A 26,694-nucleotide genomic window follows, 5' to 3' on the forward strand; every position below is an offset into this window, starting at 1 on the left:
GGATGCCGTGGCCCAGGGAGAGTCATTTTATGACAAACTTGTGGAAGTGTCTTATCTAGACCAACTCGTTTCTAGGAGCACGACAAGCCCATGGCTGTGATGTAACGGCCAGGGCGGGCAGGTGGGGCTGCCTGGTGCGTCTTGACAAGCCCAGAGCTCTGAAGCGCGTGGGAGGTATCACTGCCGTGTGTCTCTGATGCCGTCCTTTGCCCCTAGAATGGTGTGCAAAGTGGGCGACACGGACACCATTGGAACCAGAGTGTGTGCTGGGTTGGGTCCCTGGTACCCTGGCCTTTTCTTCGTTTCCTTAGTGCTTGTTTCTGTAGTGCAGACAGCTGGTAACATCCAGTACATGGACCTTTGAACTAGCTCATTGTTACCTTGATCCATATTTATCAATTCTGAATGGAAGGAAGGAGCTGACCATTAAGCCAGTGCACTATTGTTTGCAATTAATGTACTTTCCCTCCACTTTATTCCTCTTTTGTCTCTTCCTGTCACTTCTTTCCCTCCTTTTTGCCTCCATTCTACTGAGGCAAGTGATATCTCTGCAATGTCTAGTACCCCCTGCCCCAGAGAGCTGGGAGAGAGCAAGGTGTGATGGTCTCTTTAGGTGCGGAAGCTCATCTCTGGGCACCTTCCAGTTCCCAGCGCCGGTGGAAGGATCTTGCCTTCACCCTGAGTGTTCTCCCATCGCAGTGAATGAGTTCTCTCTGCCTCTGGCTAAACACTGCGATTTGGCACATGTTTAGCAATTAAAGAAAGAAAGAAAACATCCTGCCATCCCTTCCTTCTTGTTCCTCTCACAGCTGTGGCTTCATTTGAGACTATTTTTCAAGTAATGAGATCATCTAGGAGATGTCAGAGGAGTGCTAACGGGTTATCCTTGAGGCGTTCTTGGAGTTGGATTGCAGTTTGCAGTCAGACTTGCTGGACCAAAGTCCCACCCTTCTGATCCCTGCGCAATGTGGCATGCCCTGGCCTAAGGTACATTTACTGGTGGAGCTGCAAATTACCCCAGATGTTTATCTTTGGAAATGGGGCGATGGTGGCAGGAAAGAAGGCTGGTACCTGGAAGTCGTTGGCCCTGGTTTCTGGCTCCATACTCATGTTAGGGATGAAAGCTCGTTTTTCCTCCATCCAAACTGAGTGTCACAGCTTGTTTATAGGGCACTTGTGCTACCTGTCCTGTGTTTCTGTCCCCCCTTTTGGTGCCTCTTCCTTGACTCCAAAAGCAGGCAGCTCTTGGTCTGGTCTTGTTTTGGGGGTGGGGTGGGGGGAACGCCATGTAGTATGGGTGGAAAGGGAAGGCTCTCAAACCTACCAGAATCGAGGCATGCTCTGCCATTCATTGCTGCATAGCCAAGGGCAGAGAGAGACATACCTGCGATGGGTTGGAGCGCCCAGCATTTATAGAAATAAGGGACATAGTGCTTCACTGGAAGAGTTATGAAAATTAAATGACAGTGAATAGAAAATACCTGGTGTGATGACTTACTTACTCGTAGTGGTGCTGAGAAAAGTCAGTCTCTTTAACCTGCTGAACCAGGGAAGAGGGGAAATGCTAGGCTGATTGACGCTATGGACCTAGCGATACTACTCCTGTGTGTCAGCCTCCCTACCCCGAATCTTCATGGTCCAGTACATGCTTAAAACTTGGATTCCTCTGTGTCTTAGCATGCACCTGAGGTGCCTACTTTCCTTCCTTCCTATCCTGTCTCTTTTATGTGACGTCTCCCTGACCGTGCAATGCAGAGAACTCTTTCCTGTCTGCACCTTAGCCCTGGACAGGGACAACTGGAATGCCCCCGTTTCCTCCAGAGAGGAAGCACCTGTAACACACATGGTTTGTTCCAGCTTAGATTGGGTTCTTCTGCAAATATTGAGTACCTATCACGTATCAGGCACTATTTTTGGCGCTGGGGATGGAACAGTGAACAAAACGGATAGGTGTGTAACCTCCTGGAACATACATTTGTGAGCCCGACACTGGCAAGAGATGAACAATGTCATTTCAGGTAAATACTATGAAAAAAATGCAATAGGAGGTATGGTAGAAAATGATTAGTGGGACGTGTTTTCAGATTAGTTGGCCAGGAAAGCCTCTTTAGAAAGGTGACATTTGAGCTGAGATGTATATGACAGCCTTGGGGAGGGGGGAGGGTTGCAAATCCAAAGGCCCGAAAGAAAGAAAAGGGGGTCCATGTGGCTGTAGTGCAGTGCGCTGGGGATGGGATGGGGTGGGGTAGAAAGAGAGGACACTCAGCGTTTGCCGGCTTTGATGAGGAGTTCAGATTTTATTCTTAATGCAATGGAAGATTTTAAGCAGGGGAATGACATGATCTGATGTACTTTTAAAAACAAAACACATCTGACTGCTGTTTGGAAGCTGAGAGTAGAAGCAGGGACCAGGTAAGAGGGTGCAGGCACAGTCCTGAAGAGCAGGAAAGGGGCAGGGTGAACCGGGGAACTGTCGAATTGGGGTGTCTTTTGGAGGCAGAGCTAACGGACTTGCTGATGGAGTAGGTGTGGGTGCGAGGGAAAGAAAGGCAGCCGGGGCAAGTGCTTTCGGCTGGAGAAGCCGTGATTGAGGTGTCGTTTTCTGAGATGGGAAACAGCAGGAAAGAAGCAGATGAGGGATAGGATAGGCTGCAAGAGTTCAGCCTTTTAAACTTGAAATAATTAGATACCAAAATACAGGCATTAAGTTGGATGTGAGGATTTAGATCTCAGTGCAGAGGTTGGGACTATCACATACATGAGAGTTAGCAGCCACCAGATGACACCAGGGTGTGTGTGTATCTATATGTGTACACGTAAGCGTACATACGTGGGGGGAGGGTAGGAATGTGAAGCTTCACCTTCCATCGTTTAAGAATGGATGGAGGGGAGGAACCAGTGAACTACATAGTGAAGAAGTGGCCAAGGAAGGGGGAGGAGCAAGAGTCTTGTGGTCAAGAAACCTGGCTTTGAAAGTGCCTTCGTGTAGTGGGAGACTTCGTTCTAAACTCACGTTGGTTTGATTTCAGTTGCTTAGCTTCCAGAGGTTCTTGGCATTTATCTTGACAGTTCCATCTGGGTGCAGAGTATTGTTAGGTGATAAAAATTATTCACTGGTCTATCTTGTAATGTTTTTATTCTACCATCTGGGGACCCTTTACACGCTGCTGAGCTTCAAGGGTAGGTGCCAAGACTAGCGATGGTAACAATTAGCATTTGTGTAATGCGTGGTAGCTATAAACATACTTTCATACTCACCACCCAGCAACTCAGACGTTTTCTCGGGCTGCTTCTGGGTGAAGGCTTAGGTGAGACTCCCTCAGCTGGGAATTAAGTCCTCGCCGTGCTGTGACGTCGACCTGCGGTTTGAACTTAGTCCCACCACACCTACCCACAAGTCCGTGGCTTCAGCCCAGCTGATGGCCTTGCACTTTCCTGCCTGGGATATGCTCCCTGTCCCACGTGTGCTTCCAGCCATGCGCCTCAGGTCCTCTTTGGGGACTCCTCCTGGGCTTCCAGTCTGAGTGAGCTCCCGTTTTGGCACCTCTAAGGACTGGTTCCACTTACTAGATTTCATCCTGTGCTGATCTCTCTGCATCCTGCCACTTAACTTTAATTGATGATTAATGTTGTCTTTTCTGTGCTTTGCTTCAGTAGGCTGTTAGCTCCCCAAGGACAAAAACGTGCCTTAGAAGACTTACCACCATGGTGCCTGGCAGTGCCACCCTCCCTTAGGAGGGATTTAATGTCTGATGGGAGTTTTTGTCCTTTGATGCTTTTGTGAGGTAGGGCAGGCAGGTCCTACAGTTGAAGACACTGAGGAAGGATGTGGGACTTTCTCAGTAAGGACAAGGTTTGTCCTGGGTGTCACAGCAGTTAGCGACAGGACTGGGACCAGCATTCAGACCACCATCTCCCATTGCCAACGTTTGCTCATCGTACTCCCTGAACACAAGACCACTCATTGTTTGCTGTTCTCACCTGCATGAATTCTGCTGCTTTCCCACCAGCTTCTGGTGCTCCGCAGACTTTGGACTGGACCCTGAAGCTTGTAAGAGGCTCAGTTAGACTACGGCCTCTTTCCTCTGTTCTTGCAGGTCAGAGGCAAATGCTAAGTATTTTTTAACCTTTATTCTTTCAGTGGTTTGTGGTTATGTAGGCTGCAGATGTGGTGGTGTCACTTTCTGCGGGGCGATCACAGACTGCCTCATCTTCATGGCATCGGTTCCCACAGGGCTGAGGTCAGTGTTTACTGGAGCCCATGGAGAGGATTTGAGGGGGTACTAGTGCCTTCCACTTCCCTTTAGGTCAGACCTGCGGGGGTTGCTTAATCCCTGTGATGGAAGATGGACAGCCTGTGCGGCACAGTGCATTCTGGGAGTCAGCCGTTGATTTGTCCGTTGGTAACAGCCTGGGCAGGAGCCTGGGACATTGTGGAATGTCTCTCGGATGCTCCCTTATCACTGTTAGGCCTGTGTTAAGGATCCTGCTCTCGGCTTTCTTCCATTTAGCTCTAGAAAACACAAGACACTGTGTTTAACTCACCGTTGCATCAAAGGTTTCTAAATCTGCAGGACCTAGAAATTCCCCCGGAGCCAGCAATTCTGACCGCTAAGACCTAGGGAATGACAGGAGCTCTGGCGCTGTGAACTGCAGAGAGACGAGCCGCGTCCTCAGACCTCTGTGCTGGAAGGAGTTCGAAGACAAAGGCGCTCTTCCTTGTGCCCAGATATTCTTCGGCTGGTGACAGCCCTGTGCTGATGGGTTATTTAGATAGGACTATATTTAGCATTCCTGGCGGGAGAGTGTTTCTTGCTGTGAGAAGCAGGAATCGACAGTGCTTAAGTTCATTCAAAAAATACATACTGAAACACTTTCCCGGTCCCATCCTATATGTATGGGACAAAGATAAATGGCATTGTATTCCTACTCTAGAGGGAAGGGAAACAGCTATACAAGTGAGTGTAGCACCGTTAATGTCTGTGATAGTGAAAACACAAGAGGAGAGAGGCCACTAGGGACCAAAAGGCTCCACCGAGGAAGTAATACTTAAGCTGGAGCTTAAAGGTGAACAGCAGTGGGGAGGGCGGGGGACGGGAGGAAGCCGGTCAAGGCAGAGGAAGAAGCCTGAGCAGAGGCACCTGGCTGGGGAAAGCACGTGAGGTACTTGGAGATACAAGCTTCGTGTGTGGCTGCAGCGTGAGAACGGGGGAGGGAGCGGGTCAGGGCTGTGGCCAGAGAAGTCGTTTGGGCCAGATTGGGAACAGTCTTGTATGAACTTGACCCAGTAAACAGCACAGATGTTTTGAAGCGGAGGAACGACTGTATGACGGATGAGGGGTAGTTTTCGTTTTTGTGTTCATTGTTTTAGGAGGATAACTTGAGAACGAAGTTTCTCAACCTTGGCACTGTTGATATTTGGGACTGCCCTGTTAGAAGCCATCAACACCCCCTCCCCTCCCATCCCAGGGTGACAACCAAAAATGTCTGCCATCATCCGACTTGAAAAGTGCTATTGCAGAAGCGAGCAGTCTAGAAAATGAGTTGGGGTTGAGAAGGTTGGAGGCAGGAAGACCAATTAAGAGTAGACCATAGTATTTCAGGTAGAAGATGAAGTCCGGAAGTAAGGCGGCAGAGCCGGAATCGAGAGGAGGCGCTGAATTCAAGGCAGATGCCCACAGTATGTGGCGTGTTCTTTGTGCCTAAATGGATGTGGCTGAGCCAACAGGTTTTGGTGGCTGACTGGAATTCCTCAGTTAAGCTTGGAATATCCAGGAGGACTTGGAGGGGTGCGCGGAGCACCGGCTGGGGAGTCAGCTCTGTTTTGGGGTCTGTTCTTTTTCAGGGGCATGAGTTGGCCAAGACACTGGGTCTCAGTGTCTTTCATGTGTAAAATGCTTCTAAGAACACCTGTGCTTCCTACGCAGGGAAGTCTGGGACTTCATGTTTGTGAAAGCCTTTTGAAAACTGCCATACGCTTTCTGAACGAACAGTCCTCTGTACAATACGGAGGAGCAGTGGACAGTGTGCCTGGCCAGCTGTGGGCTAGTGGACGACGAGGCCGGACGGCACTGAGCTCGTGGGAAGCCCTTGGCGGTGGGGATGGGATATTGGCACTTGGCAGGGCGACATTTGCTGGCGTTTTGGTGATTAACGTCTCAGCTGTGAGGGGTGGGACTCTGTCATCACATGGTGCTATTCCTCATTCAGCTGTCAGCAGTGCAAACAGACTTCAGAGCTAAGCGTTAACCAAAATATAAAGATGCCGTGTTCAACACACGCAGATGGTGGGGACAGCAGGAGAGGGGAGGGCCAACACGCGCTCTGTTTTCAGCATCTAATGATTATTTCTTACCAGGGAGCTTTTCTTGTTGCACCCATTCCCTACTGGTCGTCAGGGCACTTTTTAACTCGAGAGAACAGTGCTCTTGGGCTAGACACTGTTTTCCTCACCTACTAGATAAGGAAAAAACCTCGTTCACCTGAAAGCAAAGCGCTGAACCGATGGGCCCCTACAGTCTCTGATCAGAGAGAGGCCTTTCTGGTGAGCCACCAACCATGATCTGTGCATGGGTGTCCTGGAGCTCAGCGTTAAAAGTGTTACCGTAGGCAGCCCTCTTGCTGGGAAACCAGGAAGTGATTGAATGATAAACGCAGACGTGGTTAGAGCTTCTTGTAGTTCGGCCTCCTCACTGGGAAAACCAAAGGCTGGGGAATTGGAATGATTTCCCAAGGCAGTTCTGGGATTAATGCCAAGGGAGGTCTGTGCCCCTCCGTAACCTGCCTGTCAGACCAACACACCTTCCGCGCCAAGATGCAGTTGCCTTTTGCTGGTCCTTTCCAGCTTCATGGTCTCAGTCATCTTGGAAAGAGTAAATGGGACTCAGCCTGTGTCTAACACGGTGATTGCATTTCTTTCTTTTTGTCCGTGTTTAGTTTAAGGCAGGGCCTGGCTGGATCACTAACCTTTGTTAGAGGTGCTATTGTGACATTTCCCCAGCCTTTCATCTATGCTGTGCTGGGTCTCCAGGAACCAGGGACGTGGCGGGGGGACCAGGGGGAAGGCTGGAGCTGTAGACCTGGGTGTGTCCCTATTTTAACACCTAAATGGTACTGGAAAGTATACACTGTTACTCAGGCTTTGTCCAGAAACCTGGATGATTGAACACTTTGCCTGTGTGCCTATTTTAAGACCCGCTATATGCACCTGTTTCCATACCCACCATTAATCTGCGAATGCATTTGCCAAAAGCTTGTTGGTGACCTAGCCTGTAAGGCATTTGTATGAAAGTGAGAATTTTGTTGGGGTATGTGACTTACTCAGGTTGCCTCAGAGTTTGGGGGCTCCTGTGGATTTAAAATGTTACTAGTTTAAAAGTGTATGTATAACTTCTCTAGAATGTGCTTGTAGTTTACTTGGTGAGGAAAATAGCTTCAGCAAGACTGACTGCTGCTTTGTCACCTTCCCTCATGAGTCACTGTTACTAAGAGTAGCCATGATAATTCGGACCCTGAATAGCAGCCTTGCCGGGAAGTGCCCCGTACCTGGCGCTGTGTTAATGCTGCTCAGGTGAGTTGAAGAGGCAGCAGGCAAAGGCTTTCCACTTCCACATGCAACAGTAGCTCCAGCAATGGGTTACCCATGTACAATTTCAACAGGAAGCACCAGTGAGCCCTCATTTGTTTCATACGCCTTCCCCCAGTGGTTTTTCATGAGAACTATTGGGGGGAGGGAAGTTTTAGGTTGAGACGATGAACTCGCATTCTCTCATTTCAGCTTTTCTCATTGAGCTGAATGCTTTCCCTCCTCGCCCCATCCTTCAGGATAGAGCCCGTCAAAGGTGTGTGTCACACCGCCTGTATCTGTCCTGCCCTCTGTGTTAAAAACTCCCCTAAAATCTTTTCTGTTTAGTAACATAGAAGGTCAGGTCAGCAATTCTTTCAAATTGCAGGCCCACTTTTCACCTGGACGCGGAGCGGCATTTCAGTATAAAACCACATCTGAGTCTGGCTACAGCACGGTCGGTCGTCTGGCACAGAGGAGACGAGTTAGCCGTGGTCATCGCGGAGAGTCTATGGCGATCTGACAGCAGATTTGTTTGATATTAACACTGGGTAGAACTCTCTGAAGAATGATTCACTTCCAAACAGGAAGGACGCATTATTGAGAATGGCTGCTCAGTAATTCTTCTCCACACTTGTATGAAATCAGAGGCATCATTTTAAGGTCTCTGGTTAATGGTAATTTAAGCAGCAGACGCCCATGTGACTTCTTAGCTCTATAGTCACAATCAGTTTCATGGCTGCTACTCAGAGTATGTGTGTTAGTTCTGGGACAGTTTTTTCCTTTTCCCCAAGGTCTCAGAATTTTCCGTGCTATTACTGTCCTGTGTTCCAATGTACCAAGATTGGACTTTCCCTCTTTATTCTTAGCGTTAAATATTTCCACTCAACTCACTGAAATGCCAGGTAAGCTCCACCTGGCAAAATACAGTGGGGAAAAAGTGGGGAACTTGGTTGAGGGTAAAATAAAGTAATACATGAATAAAGAGGATTCAAAAGCTGTGTAAGCATGCCACAAAGAAGTGTGGTGGGAGTGGCGGTGAGTAGTCTGGAATGATAAAGTCCCGAGGAAATGAGGAATATTTAGGGGCAGAATTTCAAAGATAGGTTATTTTAGGATAGGGGCAGGACAAACGATATTCTTGATTTTGTTTCCATTGTGCTATGTGATGCTAGAGGTTAAGGACCGGGAGCATGCCCAGGGAAAGATGTAACTAAACTCGCATATTGAGGAGTCTTTTTCCTTACACATCAATCTATGAGTACTGATCTTTTAATTATGTAGTTTTGACCTTGTCCCATGTTTAAAACCCATGCATATTTTCCCATTGGCCATGGAACGATATAAAAAAAAAAACGGTCACGTGGCTCCTGCAGTGTGATTTTGAGCCCTTTCCCCCACACTCAGTCCCACCCATACTGGCCTTTCTGTTCCTCAGCGAGCACTACTCCTTCCAGCCCCAGGCTTGTCACACAGATCACCTCTCAGCCTAGAACATCTTCCCTCCCTACCGTGCCTCGCCAACTCCTGGTCTGCCTAGGTTTCAGCTTGAATCTTGCTTTTTCAGCAAAGCCTTTCCTGATGATTCAGACTAGGTTAGGTCTCCTGTTGTGTGCAGTGAATTTCTGCACTGTCCACGCCGTTACGACCTTTGCAGGAGATTAACTACCTGGTGTGGTCTGCCATCCCATTTTCTTTTCTCTGTCTTCCAGCACTGCGCACAGTGCCTGTCATGTGGTAGGTGTTCAGGAAATACTTAGGGAGGAAGGAGTGAAGGCCGTGTTCCAGTCGGTGTACCTTGTAACCTAACGGGGACATGCAGCAGTAGAATATGTATTGCATCAGTGTCAAGGAAGTGTCTGAATCCTGGGGGAAGGAAGGAGGTGTGCTTTATGCTGTGAAAGGAAGATTGAGAGCTGGCTTGAGTCCCAAACGCAAGTGTGTGAGGTGTTGAAGTTCTAAGATAGGTGGAGACAAAGGAAGAGAAAAACCAGTGTGTATCTATGTGACCAGATGCAAGGGGCAGTTTACCCCCAAATTTTCCTTAGACAAGAGTGGTGGCCCTATGCATTCTTTCCATTACTGATCTTTGATCAGTGAAATAGTGTTTGTGGAAGATCGCTTAGCCGGAACTGACTTCAGGCAGTGCGGGCTTTGGTTGCTTAGAGAGGTCACGTAGTCGAACAGGTTTTAAATTTTAAAATGGAAGCAAACAGACTTTGTCTTGGTGAATATTTCTAAGACTGTGACTTTCTAATAAGTGCAATGGTGATCGTAAACTGTTAAGATTGTTTCCTTGGGGGAAAGCAATATACTAGTCCTTGATTGTAGGGATCAGGAGTATATACCTACAGGACAACAGAGGAAAACAATTATCCACTGATGGAATCATATATGGATTTAAAAAGCTGGGGTATTTCAGAGATCTTAGGTGGAAATGAAGATGGTATGCTCTGAAAAACTGTACTAAATGACTAAAAGATTTGTAACATGCCTGTGGATCGCTTACTTCATACACGAAATTGCTCTGTACAGAGAGAATTCATGGTCCAGGAGCTGTAGTCACGTTGCTGGAAGTAGGATTTCAACAAAGCTTTAGCTTCTTGATAGGACCCAGGCGTGTCTTTAGCTGCATGAAATGTACTAGCTTTGAGTGAATCGTACTTTTGTAGCTTCTTTAGCGTTGTAGCCATACAAAACTGACTTGCCATTGTTACAGACCTGTGTAAATGGGGGGCTTTCAGGGGTCTTTCCCAAACTTCATCAACACAGGGCTATTTCAGCTGTTTCTAAGCCTCGGGTATCACTGAAGCTCCCATCATCAACAAATGCACTGCTGGATAAACCTGCTGGATAAAATGACTCTGCAGTGCTCCCTGAACACCAAGCACTTCCCGTCTTGTCACTTTGTCACTCGAGGACATACTGCTCACTCTCCCGACAATGTCTGCAGGGCAATTAACAGGTCAGTCTTGCCTTGAACAGCCACATGGAGACGCTATTCATTTCAAACACAAATACAGAATGTGGATCAAGACGGAACTGTGACAGGTGATGTAATAAGATATCAGAAAGAGTGGGATTTTAGAAGCCTGGGTTGAGATGACATACAGCGTGTAAGGATAGCAAATGCCAGAACTGTGATTGTGATGGCCAGTGCCAGAAATGTGTAGCTGGATCTGCCTTTGGCACATGGGACGTTTGTTCCATTTAAGTGATGGGAAATACTGAGTTTTATTATAACTTTCCTATTTAACTGCATTTAATATGTTCAATGAGGCTTCTCTTTTTTCTCTCCTCCTTTACCCCAGGGATGGAGAGTGACTTTTTGCTCTCCCAATCTCGGTGTATTGAGTTACAGTTCTTCCCCACCATTTGGCATAGCTTGGTTCTCCATTATCTACTACGAGAGAACACGGAGCAAGTATGGAGAGAGCTGGGTTGGGCTTCAGGAATCTTCCTGATTGGCCCAGAAATTATACATGGTTTTTCAGTTAGTTATGGATAAATAGTATATTTCATATATGTGTATAGGTATGTATACATGTAAGGTACGAGGTCGGACAATTAAGTTCGTGAACTCATCCTAAAAAAAGTGCTGCATGCCTCACTGCTGAATATCACTATGGTCACCTTCGAAGTACTCCCCTTGGGAAGCTATGCACCAACGCCAGTGCTTAGTTCACCCTACAAAGCAATTTTGGAACTTTTTCTGGAATGGCCATCAGAGCTGTGGTCGTATTACCCTTAATGTCCTGGAAGTCATCAAAATGTCTTCCTTTCAATATTTCCTTTATTTTCGGGTAAAGAAATAAATCATTGGGGGCCAGATCAGGTGAGTAGGGAACGTGTTCCAATCCAGTTATTTGTTTCCTGGCTAAAAACTCCCTCACAGACAGTGCCGTGTGAGCTGGTGCATTGTCGTGATGCAAGAGCCATGAATTGCTGGCGAAAAGTTCAGGTCGTCTAACTTTTTCACGCAGCATTTTCAGCACTTCCAAATAGTAAACTTGGTTAACTGTTTGTCCACTTGGTACAAATTCATAAAGAATAATCCTTCTGATATCAAAAATAAAAAGGTTAGGGCGGCTGGTTTGCTCAGTGGTTAGAGCGCGGTGCTCATAACACCAAGGTCGCCGGTTTGATTCCCACATGGGCCAGTGAGCTGCACCCTCCACAACTAGATTGAAAACAACGACTTGACATGGAGCTGATGGGTCCTGGAAAAACACTGTTCCCCAACTTAAAAAAAAAAAAAGTTTAGCAACATCATTGCAACAAGTTTGTGAACTTAATTGTCAGACCTCGTAACAACATAACACATAATTCCCCACGGCCCTGAGTTACAGGCAGCTTCCCAGTGAAAAGCATTTAGGGAAAAGAGACGGCATCACTGGTCCAGGAAGCCTTTAATGGGAGGAGTGAAGAGGGGAACCAGGAAGTTGGACTTGCTGCTGGGGGCGGAGAGGTTAAGTAGCTCTGGGAGTAAATTGGAAGGGAGGAGCTTCGGTTGCCTTGACGTTTCCTACGCACATGGTTCTGTTGGGGTTATTTCTGCCCTCCTACCGGGAGTCCTCCATGCCTCCTTCACTTCCAGGGCCCAAGCTCCTGCCACGGGAACAGTAACTACTGAGCACGTACTTTGTGCCAGATGCCATGCTGAATGTTTTATATGCAGCATGTAATCTTAACAGCACCTCCAATGTGGACGACACTTCCCCGCTTTACAGATGAGGAAGCTAGCCTGAGATGGGAGAGGAGGCTGGCACCCCACACCTGGATCCCACCCTCTGCTCCCGGGCTCATCATGGGAGCTCAGGAGCCAAGTAGGAACATGCCCAGCAGCACTGGCGGGGATGTTCTCCACTCTGGTCCACGAATCTGGGGGACGAATTACCGCCTCGGCCTTCAGGATGTAGTTGGTGTCGGGTGGTGAAATGTGCTCTTCAGACCTCAGATGTGGTGAGGAATGTGGGAGGGTCTGCTCAGATGGGGTTAAAAAGCCTGCTGTGGTCCTCCAGACTCGCACTTTGCAAAAGAATGAAATATGACCCACTTCCCACTGCAAGAGCAGTTAGATAAGGGTTTTCATAGTTCCTGCAACAGCGCAGGTACCAAGCCGTGGGGGAAACTGCTCTTGAGATGGTGCTAAAATAAAACTCTTGGTTTGGAAGTATTTTTTTGTTTTGTTTTTTTCCATTTTCTTCCCCTTCCTCGAAGTATTGCTTTAACAGGAGAAGCTTCAAAATGGACACATTTACACCAAGCAGAGGACATCAGTTATGACATTTTTGAGTAGTATTTCAATGTGTTTTCCTAACCTCACTAACAAACTGCGCTGTATCACCATTTTTTAAAACGAGTGGTACAAGGTTTTTGGCTTGGCGTGTTTAAATCTCTTAGCACTGTGGTTCTCAGCTCGCTCTGCTCTCTGCGGGGAGCTGCTTGCTATTCTTTTGCTGGGTGTGATCCTTCTGCCTTTGGCAGCAGCTGAGTTCCTGGTCTGACCTCCCTGCCTTTTAACAATTATGTTTTCCCCTGAGACCCACAGCTGGCGGGTCAGTTCAATGCTGGTGACTTCTGTCTGTTGACATTGTTCTCTGTGATACAATAGAGCTGACTGGTCCCAGTTGGAGAAATTGGGTAGTTTCTGTGCACCTTTCAATTTGGAAGCTAATCAACTCAGTCTTGCATGTTCCCCAGTGAGTTCTAGAACAAAATTCATGTCCCGAGCAAAGGCTATTGACTACATTATCTTATCAAAAAAAAAAAAAAAAACACACAAAAAAACTCTGTTCCCACCCCTACCCAGAGCCCTAATTTTAATTGCAGAGCAGAGTGGAAATGCCCACTAATCCATGGCATCATGTTGGTGTGAGGGGGTCCAGCCACGAACAAGCCAGGGTTCCTGTTCCTTGGCCCCTAAACACAGGAATGGACAAGCACTTGACCCAGGCAGCCACGAGGTTAGGCTGTGGGGTCGCCGCTTGTCCATTCCCAGACCGTGCTCAGACTGCCGGATTCATACCTCTAACTACCGTGTTTCCCCAAGAATTAGATCGGGTCTTAGATTAGTTTTTGCTCTAAAAGATGCATTAGGGCTTATGTTCAGGGGATGTCATCCTGAAAAGTCATGCTAGGGCTTATTTTCGGGGAAACACGGTACCTGGTGGCCTCACTTGGGATGTCATTGTAAAATGGGTGTTTGTGCTTTCCTTTCATGTCTAATTACAAGGATATATTGTATAAAATACATACTCAGTAGGACCTGGGCTTGCTGTAAGAAAGAATGGCATTTTTTCTCCATGAGGGGGACAGTAGGACACTTCGAGGTCTTTTCTCTGGTTCTGCTCTAAACGCAGCTATTCACTGTGAACTCGGGCAAATTAGTACTTTTTACCCATAATTTACCCCCTATGAAATATTAGTGATAACCCTACTGATCTTACCTCGCTTTAAAATTAAGATGAAGCGATTAAAGTACTTGAAATTACTCACATTAGCGTAAGGTTATAGAGGTGGCATGATTCATAATTTCAGGGAGGGAATGTGTCCGGCGTCCCTGTGTTCTTTTCCCTGAAGTTGGCTTTGGTTCTGAGGCTCCCTCTGAAATAGTGGTTTTAACTCCGATGGTATGGTCGTTACTTGGGAAGCTTCGAAAAAACCAAAACAAAAACCACAGTGTTTGGGACCTACTCCCAACATGGGTGGGGTTTTTTTTTTTTTTTTTAGATCTTTAGATAATTCTTAAATACCAGCCAGCATTGAGAATCACTGAGTCACTTCTCTCAGGGTTTTGGAGTTGAAGAGGCTCCATCCAGGGATTGATTCTAAGGCTCGGCATGGCTACTTGTACTCACTTGCAGGCCATGCCAGTACCGTGGAGCACCTGAGGCTTGTTACTGCCCATCCCCACCTCTAATGCTGTGCGAGGGCCCATCGGGCTCCTGCCTTCTAGACTAAAGTATATAGGACCATCACCGTATTCGTCATCACTATTGCTGGCGCTCACAGTACTGACACTGGGATCTCATTTCGGTCTTGGGATGTCTCATGAGGCGGGTCTGACCTTGACCCCCATTATACAAGTGAGGGGTTACTTTACCCAAGCTCATAAGGGGTGCTGGCATTCTTAGCCTGCCTAGCGCTGGAGCCCTCACACGAGACCGCAGCTCTCTACTGCATGATACTTAGTGTGGATGAGTCAATGCTCTCTTTTCTCGGTACTGTGTTTACATTTCAGCAGGGGCTTTCTGGAGGTAGTGCTTTAGCTCAGCAGAAGGAATCCACTGCTGGGATTTGTTCCACCACAGGCTGGTGGGGAGAGGCCTCTGGGCACATGAGGGGCTGTGGTGCCCAGCAAATCACAGTTACTGCATCAGACCACACAGACACCGAGTTCTCACACATTGGCTACAGCTGGGGAGCTTGAAAAACACTGCCTGGTTCCCACCCCAGAGATTGATGTAATGGTCCTGAGGGGTTGCCTGGCATGGGAAGCTGGAAAAGCTCCCCAGGGGGTTCTGGTGAGTGTGGCCGGGGTTGTGCACTGTGGCCGTGGGCGGCCTCTCCCTCCAGCTGTGGGTCTGAGAGCTGCCTCTGCTGGCCCTGCAGAGACGAAGAAACAGGAGCAGGAGAGCTCTGGGTACGAATTCATTTCAGTTCATGAAGGCATCTGCCTTTGCCAGTCAATACACAGGGCTCTTTCCAAAAGGAAAACCACAATTTTTTTCCTTGACAATTAAGTCAGATTATTATTTTGTTTACTTTGGTAGGATGACCTTAAGCATTGTTAAAACAGAGTAGTGACAAATGGCATAGGACTATAATTGGGTTATGTGAGTGAGCTGGTCTTGCCTACAGCCTGCTGCCTCCAGGAAAGCTGCTACAGGTCAGCTTTGTTTGAAGGAATTCCTTGAAGATGAGAAAATTAAGAGGCCGCAAAGGATCTTGGTTCTAGAGCAGTACTACCTGGCTCATAGAAATGATGGCTTTCTGTTCATTAAAAGAATATATTTTATGTTACTGCTTTCGCAGAGACTTAACCGTGAGAAGCCATGCTGGGAGAGCATGAGCAGGACGCCATGTGCCTCATCTACAGCCACTTTATAAAAAAATTGAGGTGAAATTCACATAACATAGAATTAACTAAAGTGATCTGCTCAGGGGCACTTAACAGTATTGTGTATCCACCACCTCTATCTAGTTGCAAGACAGTTTCAGTACCCTGACGGAACCCCTTCCCCTCCAGGTCTTTTCCATCTTCACTGCTCCCGTCACTTCTGTCTTCCTCCCTCACGTCTTTGCTGGCTACTATGGTGCTGACTCCCTTCGTCTGTTCTCTGGGCTGTTTACTTGGCACCGATCATGTCCCACCTTGTACTGGCTTAGAGTCAGTGCATCTTCCTTGGGTGGGTGGGTCTGGGGGGGTGGCAGGGGCCATGAGGGGTTGTTCGAAGAGGCAACATGAAAAGCAAAATTTGATTATGGTTAAAATTGCCCTTGGAAGTCCTATAAATCGCTCATCAAATGTGGTGCGCGTGATGGTGGGTAAACAGCTCTGCCCAGTAAGGCACAGGCACATGAAGCTGCGAATCCATGAGGTAAGATGAAGGTGGGGAGGCAGGAAGCTGAGGGGATGCCTGCCAGCAGATGTCACCCATTGGCATGGGTACAACGCAGGGTTTAATTTATTCTGGACTAACAATGAACCACTATAATCTCAATCATACCCACATTTCTTTATTGTGGAGATGGAGGACACGTGGCAGTATCTGGCACAGAGTGGACACGTTAGGTGCTCATATGTTTACTGGATTTGAGTCTAAAGCTTCCTTGATCAGACCTGTAATATACACTGTCCTTTAGAAAGTTACCAGCTAATTCCTAAATTGGTGTTTACTGTTGTTGCTCTCCCTTCTCTTGTCTTGCCTGCCCCCACAGAGTAGATATATTTTTATGTGAATTGTTTACCCAACTAGATTGTATGTTCCTTAAGGTTAGGGGATAGATCTCCATGTTTGTACTCGCTTACACAGCGCTTATCACAGTGTTTTTTCTATAAAGCAGGTGCCCCATAAATGCACACACTCTCTCCCTGCTGACTCCTGTCTCAGCGAACACTTACTGAGCATCTTCCACATGCCAGGGGTGCGAAGATGCCCTGTAGTGTGTCTGAAAGATCCTGAAGTCGTGAGATGAAAGTGACATGGAAGAAATGACTGTCAAACCATGAAGAAAGTTACCCACAGGAGAATCCGCTGGGGCCGCTCGGAGTTGGGACTGGTTCTGTAGGGTGCAGGGACGGAGGGGTTCAGTGAGGTGACAGAGCTGGCACTTAGACTCTGCCCATAGTTACAAATGGGGAAGGGCCTTGCAGGCCGCGGGTATGGCATGTACAAAGTAGTGGCAGGAAACCTTTTCTTTCAAAGGTCATATAGGAAATCTTTTAGGCTTTCAGGCCACAGGGTCAATGTCCCAAGTACACAGCTCTTGTCACTGAAGTGCGGAGGAAACCATAGACAGTCTGTCAATGAAATGTGTGGTTGTGTTCCAGTAAAACTTTATGGACACCGGCGTGTGACTTTCAGATATTTTCATGTGTTATCGAGTGAATATCATTCTTGGGAAGATTTTTCAGCCGTTTGAAAATGTAAAGACCATTCTTAACTCATGGGCTGTGCAGACACAGGTGGCACACCCGCGGTGGCCCAGGGCCGTGGTTTGCCCACCTGTGTGTGAGGGCCGGGAAGTGCGAGATCGTACGGCGCAGCAGGTTCTCAGGTGTGCAGGTTCGGATTCAGCGGCTGTGGGCGCCGGCTGCAAGGCTGTGTCTCCTACAAGCCCCTAGGTGACGCTGCGCCTGAGGTCCTTACTGGATGTAGCGAAGAGCTAAAGTATCATCAGGGTCCCCTTATGTCCCTCGTGCAGTGATGAGTTCTGTGGGTATGGGAAAATATAGAAGACAATTTTCTGCCTACCAGCTGTTTAGAAGAGATTTGTATAACTAGAAAGATAACTGGACCCTCCTAGAGTAACAAACAGGTAAAGCCAGGCAGGGAGTCCCCAGTGCTGGGTGCAGTTGACTGTTTGGTGAGTGACATAAGGGGTTAAGGCCAGAGGAGTCCCTGGGTGGGCTTGACAGCGTCCACACATCGTCACCTCCCCCCAGTTTGTGTTGGGATGTCCCCCATTCTTCTCTCGGTCACTTGTCGCTCTGTGTCTTGAGCCATTCCTGACACAGTTTACACTGAGTGGAGACTCTGGTTTGAGTAAAATTTCTTGGGTGTGTTGTGCTCCCTCTGATTGGCTGGGAAGTCCCGGAGCATAACCCAGAGGAATGGGAGCTTGAGCAAGGCTAAGGCAAGGTCCCTGTCCTGAAGCTTGGGGACAGGGTCTGATAAGTCACTGCAGCTGAGTGGGTGGTGGGTGTAAATGATGGTGGGAGGTCAGAACACCTGAGGGGAGAAGAAATGCTGACTGCTGAGGACGGCAAACACTCCAAGTTTCCCCTGGAGATACCTCAGAACATTCTTAACGTCTTTCTTCAAAGGTCTCACATACTGTAAAGCTCATATAATATCTTCCTCTAGAGCTACCGTAATGTCTGGCCGTAAGGCAGGCTCAGGCAGAGAGAAGATTCTGTGCATGTGATTCTTTATAATGCCCCAAACAAACGACTCTGGCTTTGTCTCCTGAGCACGGGTGTCAGGGAGGCAAACGGGCAGTTGCTTTCCGTTCATTAGTGTTGTTCATTAGTGTTCATTAGTCCTTAGCCTCATGACTTTCCCTGCTCAGTACTGAATTAGAGACAAGTGGAGCAGGGGCTGGCTCTACAAAAGGCCATTGAAGACCTTGAGGAAAACACCGTAAAAGGGGGACCAAAATAAAGCATGTGTCCAAGCCACTGACTGGGCCTGGCACTGCCCCCCCCACGCAGGAGGGGGTTCCCTGACCCCAGCACACATTCTGGCTGGCTTCTGTTCACACGAGCCATTAGTTTCAGGTTTGCTGAGACCATGGTCATGAATCCACATGCATGGTCTGCATGTGCACGCAGATAGCTGCTAAAACAAACAGGCCCTGTGGCAATGGCATCGCTCTGAAACACAACTTCAGAAACTTGTCCGACCGATGGAAGGAGTGAAGTGATGCCCGGTGTGACAGCTGGTGGTGCCGGCTGCTGCCGTTCGTGCTTCAGACCTGGTTCTTCCTCGCTGTGTGTTGCACTCACCTTGGGAGCTATTGTGTCACCTCAGGTTCTGACTGAGCAGGTCTGAGGTGGAGCCCAGACCTGGCTTTTCAAAGCTCCCAGGGGATCCTAATGTGCACTCAGGGCTGAGGTCCCGAGTCCCCCTCGCGGTCATCGCTGTGTACCCAGGGCTGGGCTCCCCCGTCAGGATTGGTTGGCTTAATGACCTTGCAAGTCTACACAGCTACTAGGGGAGGTTGAATGAGATTTGGGGATGTGTTTATGTCTTAAAGAATGCACAAATAAATTGAGGTTGCTGACAATTTAGGATTCCGTAAATACACTTTCGATTTGCTGACCACTTTTTTTCACTTCTGCAGGAAAATGGCTTTGTCCTTGAATGCCCAGTATCAGAACAGCGTTTCCTAACCTTTGAAGATTTGCTATGCCGTTTTGTGGGGTTTTGCGTGGGTTGTTTGCTTGTTTGCAGCACACTAGACGCTCTCTCTGACATCCTTATTTTGTACCACTTTGGAGATGACTGGATAAAACCAAATGCAGGCTCGGCATTCCGGTAGAATTCTAATGTCACCGATCTGCTGTGATATTCTGTTCGGATCTGGAGGGTACTCTCTCTCACCAGTCCTGTGACGTGTTTATCTGTTATCATGGTATTGGATCACTTTGTCTTGAAGGTGAGGAGGGAGGAAAATGTGTCCAGATGTCTTCAGTAGTTCTCTGGAGGTCCCCTCATAGACTGGAACACATATTTAGAAACGCAAAAGCCTCATTTGGTCCCTAAATTTCTTCTGTTTTAATTTTTCAGTACACACGGGTCTGGATCCCTGACCCTGACGAAGTGTGGCGCTCAGCCGAATTAACCAAGGGCTACGAAGAGGGCGACAGGAGCCTCCAGCTCAGACTGGAAGATGAAACTGTAAGTGCAGGGGCGGGGTGGGGGCGCTGGAGGGTACACTGTGGCCTTGAGTTTTCCCTGCACATGGGAGCTTCTGAGTCCCTGGCTGCTTTTTCGTGTTCTTGATGATAGTATGTGTACATAGGAGTGCTAAACCGTGAAACTGCTCCGTGGGCGGCACGTAACATTAGTGCCCATTGGTGTTACCAGCTGGGGAATCACCCGAATCTTCTCATTGGAGTGAGGGAACACTGCTGTTCCTCCACGGGGTTGAGGAATCAATGGGGGGTGAGAGCAGGGAGCTGCTGCGGCAGACACTGCGTGGTGTGGTGGTGGGGGCACTGGCTCTGCACCCAGCCTGCCTGCACTGGGATCCTGGCGCTGCCATTGATAACTCTGTGCCCTTGCAGTCTTTCTGTGCCTGTTACTTCGTCTGTGACATGGGGTGGCCATTTGCCTAGGGTGCCCTTGAGCGTAAAAGGAGTCACTCTGTGACATGTGCTTAGGACAGAGCCTGGCACACAGGCACTCAGTGTGTGGCAGCTGCTGTGGTGAGATTTTTTTTTTATTGGTGGTCTTTCAGGTGGTTTCGCTGGGAAGGAAGACAGGGTAATAACTGAAATCCTGTTATTCCTGGGTCTGATTCAGTTTCTCTCCTCATGAGCCTCTGTGACCACCCTTCTCTGATTTGTGCGTTTCACAGACATGTGAATGCTTGCACTGTGCTGGGTCAGAAGGGTGACTAGCCCTGCCATTTGGGGGACCAGCTCGGTGCTGGAGGGAGCAGTGAACACGGACACAGAAGTACAGCAAAGCTGGAGTAGTCACAGAAGCAAGGGGACATAAAGGAGGGAATCTGCTAAGGTGAAGGTGTTGAGGGAGGAGAGGGATGTGGGAAGGAGCCAGCCATTGACGCTTCAGGGTGCAGTGGGCTGCGAGTAGAGAGTGTCCCAGGCAGGTGTTGTGTGTGCCAAAGCCCAGAGGCCCCGTGTGTCCATTGGGGTGTGTTGAAGGAAAAAGGAAAGGAGGCCAGTGCACCTGGTGGGAGCCATTGGAGAAGGGTACAGACGGTGGGCTGAGAATGCAGGCAGAGGTCATTTGTGCATGGTTGGCCTTGAGGGAGACTGGGAGAGAAGTGGCAGGAAACAACTCAAGAACTGGCGTTGGGATGGGTTCAGTGTAAGGGGCTGTGGAGCAGGCACTGTTGGGAGGGAAGGCTGGAGTGGTTATTGCCTCTCTCTCAACTGCAATAACACTGAAAGTTGTACCACACCATTTACCCTTTGATCATTTACTGTCGTATCGTTTCTCCTTCTTTCAGGCTTTATGGTCTTGTCTTTCTAGATAATGACCTGCTTGGGAAACGGACCTTGTCTTAAGCTTTGCTCTCATAGTACTTACTGTGCTTGGTGGTGATCTCATTGATGAGAGGGAAGATTGCCCATCCTCCCCCCACTGACTTCTGTTTTTTATCATCTTGCTTGGATCACCTGGTAAAAGTGGAATGGTGAATCTCTCAGATGTTTACACCAAGGTGTGCACATCTCACCTTCCCCTTCCTGGCAGGCCGACTGCTATCCTGCTCCTGGTTTTGAAGTGAGAAACAAAATTCCCAACAGATGGAATCATGTTTACCATGTTGGATAACTTCCCACCCCACGCCTCCAACAAAATGAAATTAGTTCACCCACTCGAATGGTGTATCTTCTCCAGCAGATTTCATTTCAGTTGATCTTTTAAGTGGGTGGTGTTTTTAAAGAGTTGTATGGAGATAGTGAGGAATGATCTGCTGTGTTGCTAAACCAGAGCAGATGCTTGCCTCCCCGGCTGAAAATGAATTCTCCCCTGCATGACTAATTTTGGCAGCTGCCCAGAATCCCTCTCCCCCGTGCCTCTCTCCGCTGCTACATGGCTGGTCAGTGTGTAATCAGAAGGGATGCTTGGGGCTGGACATGAGCAGCTCTCAGAAGTCGTGGGCTCTGAGCATGTGAGTGTGTCCAGCTTGCTCGTGGGCTGCGGTTTGTCCACTGCTGGCTCTGAGCGGTCACTGGGAGTGACCCAGTGGAGTTGTGGCCCATGGGCAGGAGCACACAGGTTAGATGTCTGGGCGTAATGCTTGAAGAACATCCCTCCCTCTGAAGCCATTCTTGCAAGGCCAGGCTGGCCAGAAAAATCTACCCCAGCCGTCCCTTTCCCCACCCCGCTGCTCCTCCCACTGAAGCCCAATAGGTAGGTTTAACTGAAGCAGCAAAGGAGGAAAATAAATTATCTTCTAGAACAACAATGATATTCCTAAGCCCCAGCTTCTAAGTGCTAACATGGGTGCTCTGTTTAAGATGGTCAAGCTGCTCAGCGTTCCTCTAAGATGTTTCTTTTTCCCTGTGGCTTGCTTGCTTATTTATTTTTATTGTGGTAAAACATAACATTTACAAAAATTTACAAAACATAAAATTTACCACATTAACCATCTTTAAGTGCACAGTTCAGTGGCATAAAGTACAGTAGTTCCCCCCCTTATCTGTGGTTTCATTTACCAGGGTTTCAGTTACTTATGGTCAACTGTGGTCTGAAAATATTAAATGGAAAATTCCAGAAGTAAACAGTTCATAAGTTTTGAATTGCGTACTGTTCTGAGTAGCGTGATGAAATCTCGCACCATCCTGCTCCATCCCACCTGGGACGTGAGTCATCCCTTTGTCCAGTGTATCCACACCGCATACACTACCTGCCTGGTAAGTCACTTAGTAGCTGTCTCGATTATCAGAGACAGACAGACAGACAGGCAGACACCACAGTCACATAACTTTTATTACAGTATATTGTTATAATCTGTTATTAGTTATTAATCTCTTCTGTGTCTAATTTATAAATTAAACTTCATCATAGATATGTATGTATAGGATAGAAAACAAAGTGTAGATAGAGTTCAGTACTATCCGTGGTTTCAGGCATCCACTGGGGGTCTTGGAGTGTATTTTCTGTGGATAAGGGCGCCCGGCCTACTGTACTGCTACACTGTTGTCGAACCATCCCCACCAGCCGTCTCCAGAGCTCTTTTTATCTTGCAAAACTGAACCTCTGTACCATGGACAACAACTCCCCATTTCTCCTGCAGCTGAAGCCCCTGGTAATCTCTGTTCTACCTTCTGTTTCCGAGTTTGGTTACTGTAGATACCTCATAAAAGTGGACTCATACAGTATCTGCCTTTTTGTGTCTGGCCTGTTTCACTTAGCACAATGTAAGATGTTTTCTGTATAAGCCAACGAGGAGACGGGAAACTTCTTAGGGGAGAAGGACAGTGTCATTCTTTTTTTCTCCCCACAGTTGTGATGGGTGCAAGACGTGCCAGCCTGGAGCACAGTACTCTTTGGGAACTGGATCGGGCATCTGAGTCTGTGCTTACCTTGGTGACAAATGCAGCCTCCTCATTGGCCGGGGGCGGAGCTCTGCCTGGCAGACCTTCTGTCTCCCACCCCCACCTTGCTTACAAACTTCTCACGCCTGCCCTCTAGTGGCAGGGAACGCTCCCCCCCCCCCCCCCCCCCCCAGTTTCCACGGTTTTGCCTTTAAATTCTGTGTTCCGCGTCCAGCTGCCACCTTGATGGCGAGAACTGTGTGTGCAGGAGCCTGCCTTAATGTTCATGAGTGAGAGGCAGACAAGCGCATGAGCTTCGAAAGGAGGAACGTGCTCCACCCGTGTCTCGGCGTATCCAAGCCTCTGACACTCACCGTCTTCACCATTTTTAAGTGTACGGACCAGTGGTGTTACGTACATTCGCATTGTGGGGCAGCCATGACCACCAGGCCTCTCCAGATGGATGTCTGTCTGCTTAGTATCGTCGACCTGTTCCCCTCCTGTATTCACAATCTTTTCCATCAGTTAGGATGTTTTTCCTGGCCGCTTCTCCTTAGAGATGGGCAAAGCAGTGATTTTGCCCCCACAGCAGGGACCTTTGGCAATGTCTGGGTAATGTTTGGGTGTCACGCTGGAGGAGGGAGGTTTCCTGCTGGTATCTAGTGAGTCGAGGGGAGTGCTGCTGGTTAGCACCCTACAGCGCACAGGGCAGCCCAAGGAAAGAAAACAGTGCCAAGGTTGAGAAACCCAGGTTTAAGCCCATAGAGGAAATGCACTGGACTGATTATTGCTGATAAACAGCACGTTCAAAGCTAAACTGGGACTGCGTGATTCCAACAGAATGCGGAAGCTGTGTTCCTTGTAATAAATTGGAATCGAAAGAAAGATTAACTTTGATTCTATATTTTATGCTGCTGTAAGTTTGTTTATAATTCAGACTTTGTAGTTATGTGTTTTAATTGATGGCCTTTTTCTTTAATTGCTTGCATCACCATTCATTCATTATTCATTCGTTAAAACAATTATTGAGCAATTATTATGTGCCAGGGTCTGTCTGGACAGAGGTGAAAATGGTACATGTGCACCTTGGTGGAGCTTTCAGTCTGACTTACAATGAGTGTGATCTACATGCAAGTATAGGATGTAGAGTATGAAAAGTTGAAGGCCAAGAATCTTTAGACTAGAAACATGGCGAGGTACTTGACTATCCCACTGCACCTTCTCGCTTTGCTCCCCAACCCCACACATTTTTTGAAACCCCCTTGGGCAACTCCCTCTGAGGTTCTTGCTGACTTCCTGAAGCAGGACCACTTCCCATGGCACAGATGCTATCTGAAGACTCCACCATGATCCGCAGCCCCCTTGCAGTTAGGTGGGACCCCATGGTGACATTGGTCCAGAGAGAGCGCCAGGTAGAATTAATGGATATCACTTCCTGGCAGAAGCATAAAGGAACTGATGGGAGGTTGCCGTGCTCTTCTCTTCCTCTGCCTGGTGAAGTGGAGCCAGTGTGTTGGTATTGGAGTGACCTGGGGAGCAGAGCTTCCGTAGGCGGCCTGGGGCAGCTAGCATGAGTGAGAGAGGAACCTTTGTGGTCATAAGCACGGAGGTTTCAGGGTTAATTGTTTACTTTCTCCTAACTAAGAAGTTTACATGAAGCACAGAGTATTTTATTTTCCAAGTAATTAAGGACCTGCTCTGAGTTTAGGCCTGTGCTAGGAGTAGGAGGGTAAGACTAAGAAGGTTCTTTTTAAGAAACGTGATCTTTTGGGGGAACTGGAGGACACAGAACTATTACAGAATAAGACATAGCAGAACATGTATTCGATGAATATTTGTGCTTTTTAAAACTGGCTTAGGGCACAATGTAAAACAGTCTTTCAATACATAGTAAATAAACTTAGAGCCACACACTTGCTATTGTTCTACAGTGAGAGTAAGTGGTTTCAAGCTTTGGGGCCTCCTATTATCTGGGAAGATAGTTTCCTTCACTTTGTTTTCTCTGTAGGACAGCTTTCCTGATTTCACAGAAGTGAACACCCCTATATCCACTGACCTAATTGACATGCTTTAGGCCATTAAAGTTGGAAGGGCCCTTAGGGATTTGGGGACCAGTCCTCTCGTCCTATAATGAGGGAAACCGCGGTCTAAGGAAGTGATGAGCTCAAGGCTTCAGAGCACTTGAGTTGAATGGGTCTCACCTTTGGCTGCACATTAGAAACTCCTGGTGAGTTTTTGAAAAAAAAACAACAAAGTTTTTTAAGTAGAAGCCAGACTACTTAAATCCAAAGTTGGGGATGGGACACAGCAGAGTATCTTTTCATAAAGCTCCCCGTGAGAGTCCATCGTACGGGAAGCGTTGAGAGCCGCTGCTTTAGTTGAGGGTCAGGATTTGAGTTGGGGGCCATTTCTAGCAGCGGATGATAATACGTCACTCCTCAGGTCCCCTTGCCAGCCAATACAGTAACCATATTTTTAGTAACTTATCTTTTCTCTAGATCTTCTGGTTTTATGGGTGGATAGAGTAGGAGAAAGAAGTTGGCTGGCTTTCTTTACCTACCACATATGCTTATTATTAGCTTCAAGTTTTGTGTTGGGAGTTGTCATTCAAAGATGTCTCTCTGTGTTTGTTTTCTTGCCGTAGTACCATGTGATATGGACACATACTGAGCAAGGGAGAGGTCAGGAATAAATAGACATTCCATTCCACTAATCTTTTTGAGTCCCTACTAAATACTGTAGCATCGCAGACCCACAGTGTTTAGAACAACCTCGGCCAGTGCTGTCCCACCAAACACTGCATGGCAATGTTCTCTACCTGTATTTCCAGTAGGGTGGTCACTAACCACATGTGGCTACTGGGCCCTTGACATGTGGCTAGTGTCACTGAGAAACTGCTCTTAACTGGATTTAACTTGAATGGATTTAATTTAAATCGCCACACATGCTACTGTTGGAGAGCGCAGGTATCGACCAAGCCCCTACCCTACCTAGTCCTTCCTTTATAACCTTGAGTGCTGTCGAGTCCTGTGTGCTGGATGGGGACCAGTTGCAGACCCCCATCTGTTCCTAGTCTGAAGGGGGAGGCCAAGGTCCATTCCAGGTGGGTGACCAAGCGTTAATTTTGTAATGAGCATTAACATTCACCCTGTTATTTTCACCTCCAAAGGCCCTGTTATCATATAGTGAAGTTTTTTGTTCTAGAAAGTTCATGGTCCCTGATCACGTCATAAACACTTAGATTTCAAGTAAAACCATGTTAGTTGTAAACACTTTTGATGTTAGCAGCAGTGTTAGAATCAAATTCCTGTTACGGGGTGGAAAAAAACCCTGTTTTTAAGTCTCTTGTTCCCTCCTTCCCTCTGGATACACACACACCAAGGAATCGGTAGCTCTCAGTGCTGAGCTTGCAGCTCTGCCTCTTTTCTGCTGCTCTGGGCATTTTTATTCCTTATCAATTTTACTGTAACCACTACCACTAGCTTATTTGTGGATCGTGTTTGCACAAAATTGCATATGTGTTTCCCTCTGCATGCTTGGGGAAGAGTCTTTCCAGAGGAGATTCATTTGAGAAAAGATGGAATGCCAGCATATCTGCTTCAGGGTTTAGAGGCACTGGGCTCAGATGCCAGCCTTCTAATCTGAAAACTGAGGGGGTGTTAGCTAG

At 47.7% G+C, this 26,694-nt stretch overlaps 1 protein-coding gene across 4 annotated transcripts in view; it reads left to right on the forward strand.

Annotated features, from left to right (window-relative positions):
• The window catches only part of MYO5B (myosin VB), a 310,561-nt gene that overhangs the window by 93,544 nt on the left and 190,323 nt on the right, over positions 1 to 26,694 (forward strand). For all 4 annotated transcript variants that reach the window (XM_081079088.1, XM_081079087.1, XM_081079089.1 and 1 more), the window contains exon 2: positions 19,582 to 19,692. In XM_081079088.1, coding sequence (XP_080935214.1) covers positions 19,582 to 19,692 — 111 coding nt within the window. The remainder of the gene's footprint in view (positions 1 to 19,581; positions 19,693 to 26,694) is intronic.

This window comes from Rhinolophus hipposideros (assembly GCF_964194185.1).
Source record: "Rhinolophus hipposideros genome assembly, chromosome: 17".
Classification (NCBI taxonomy): domain Eukaryota; kingdom Metazoa; phylum Chordata; class Mammalia; order Chiroptera; family Rhinolophidae; genus Rhinolophus; species Rhinolophus hipposideros.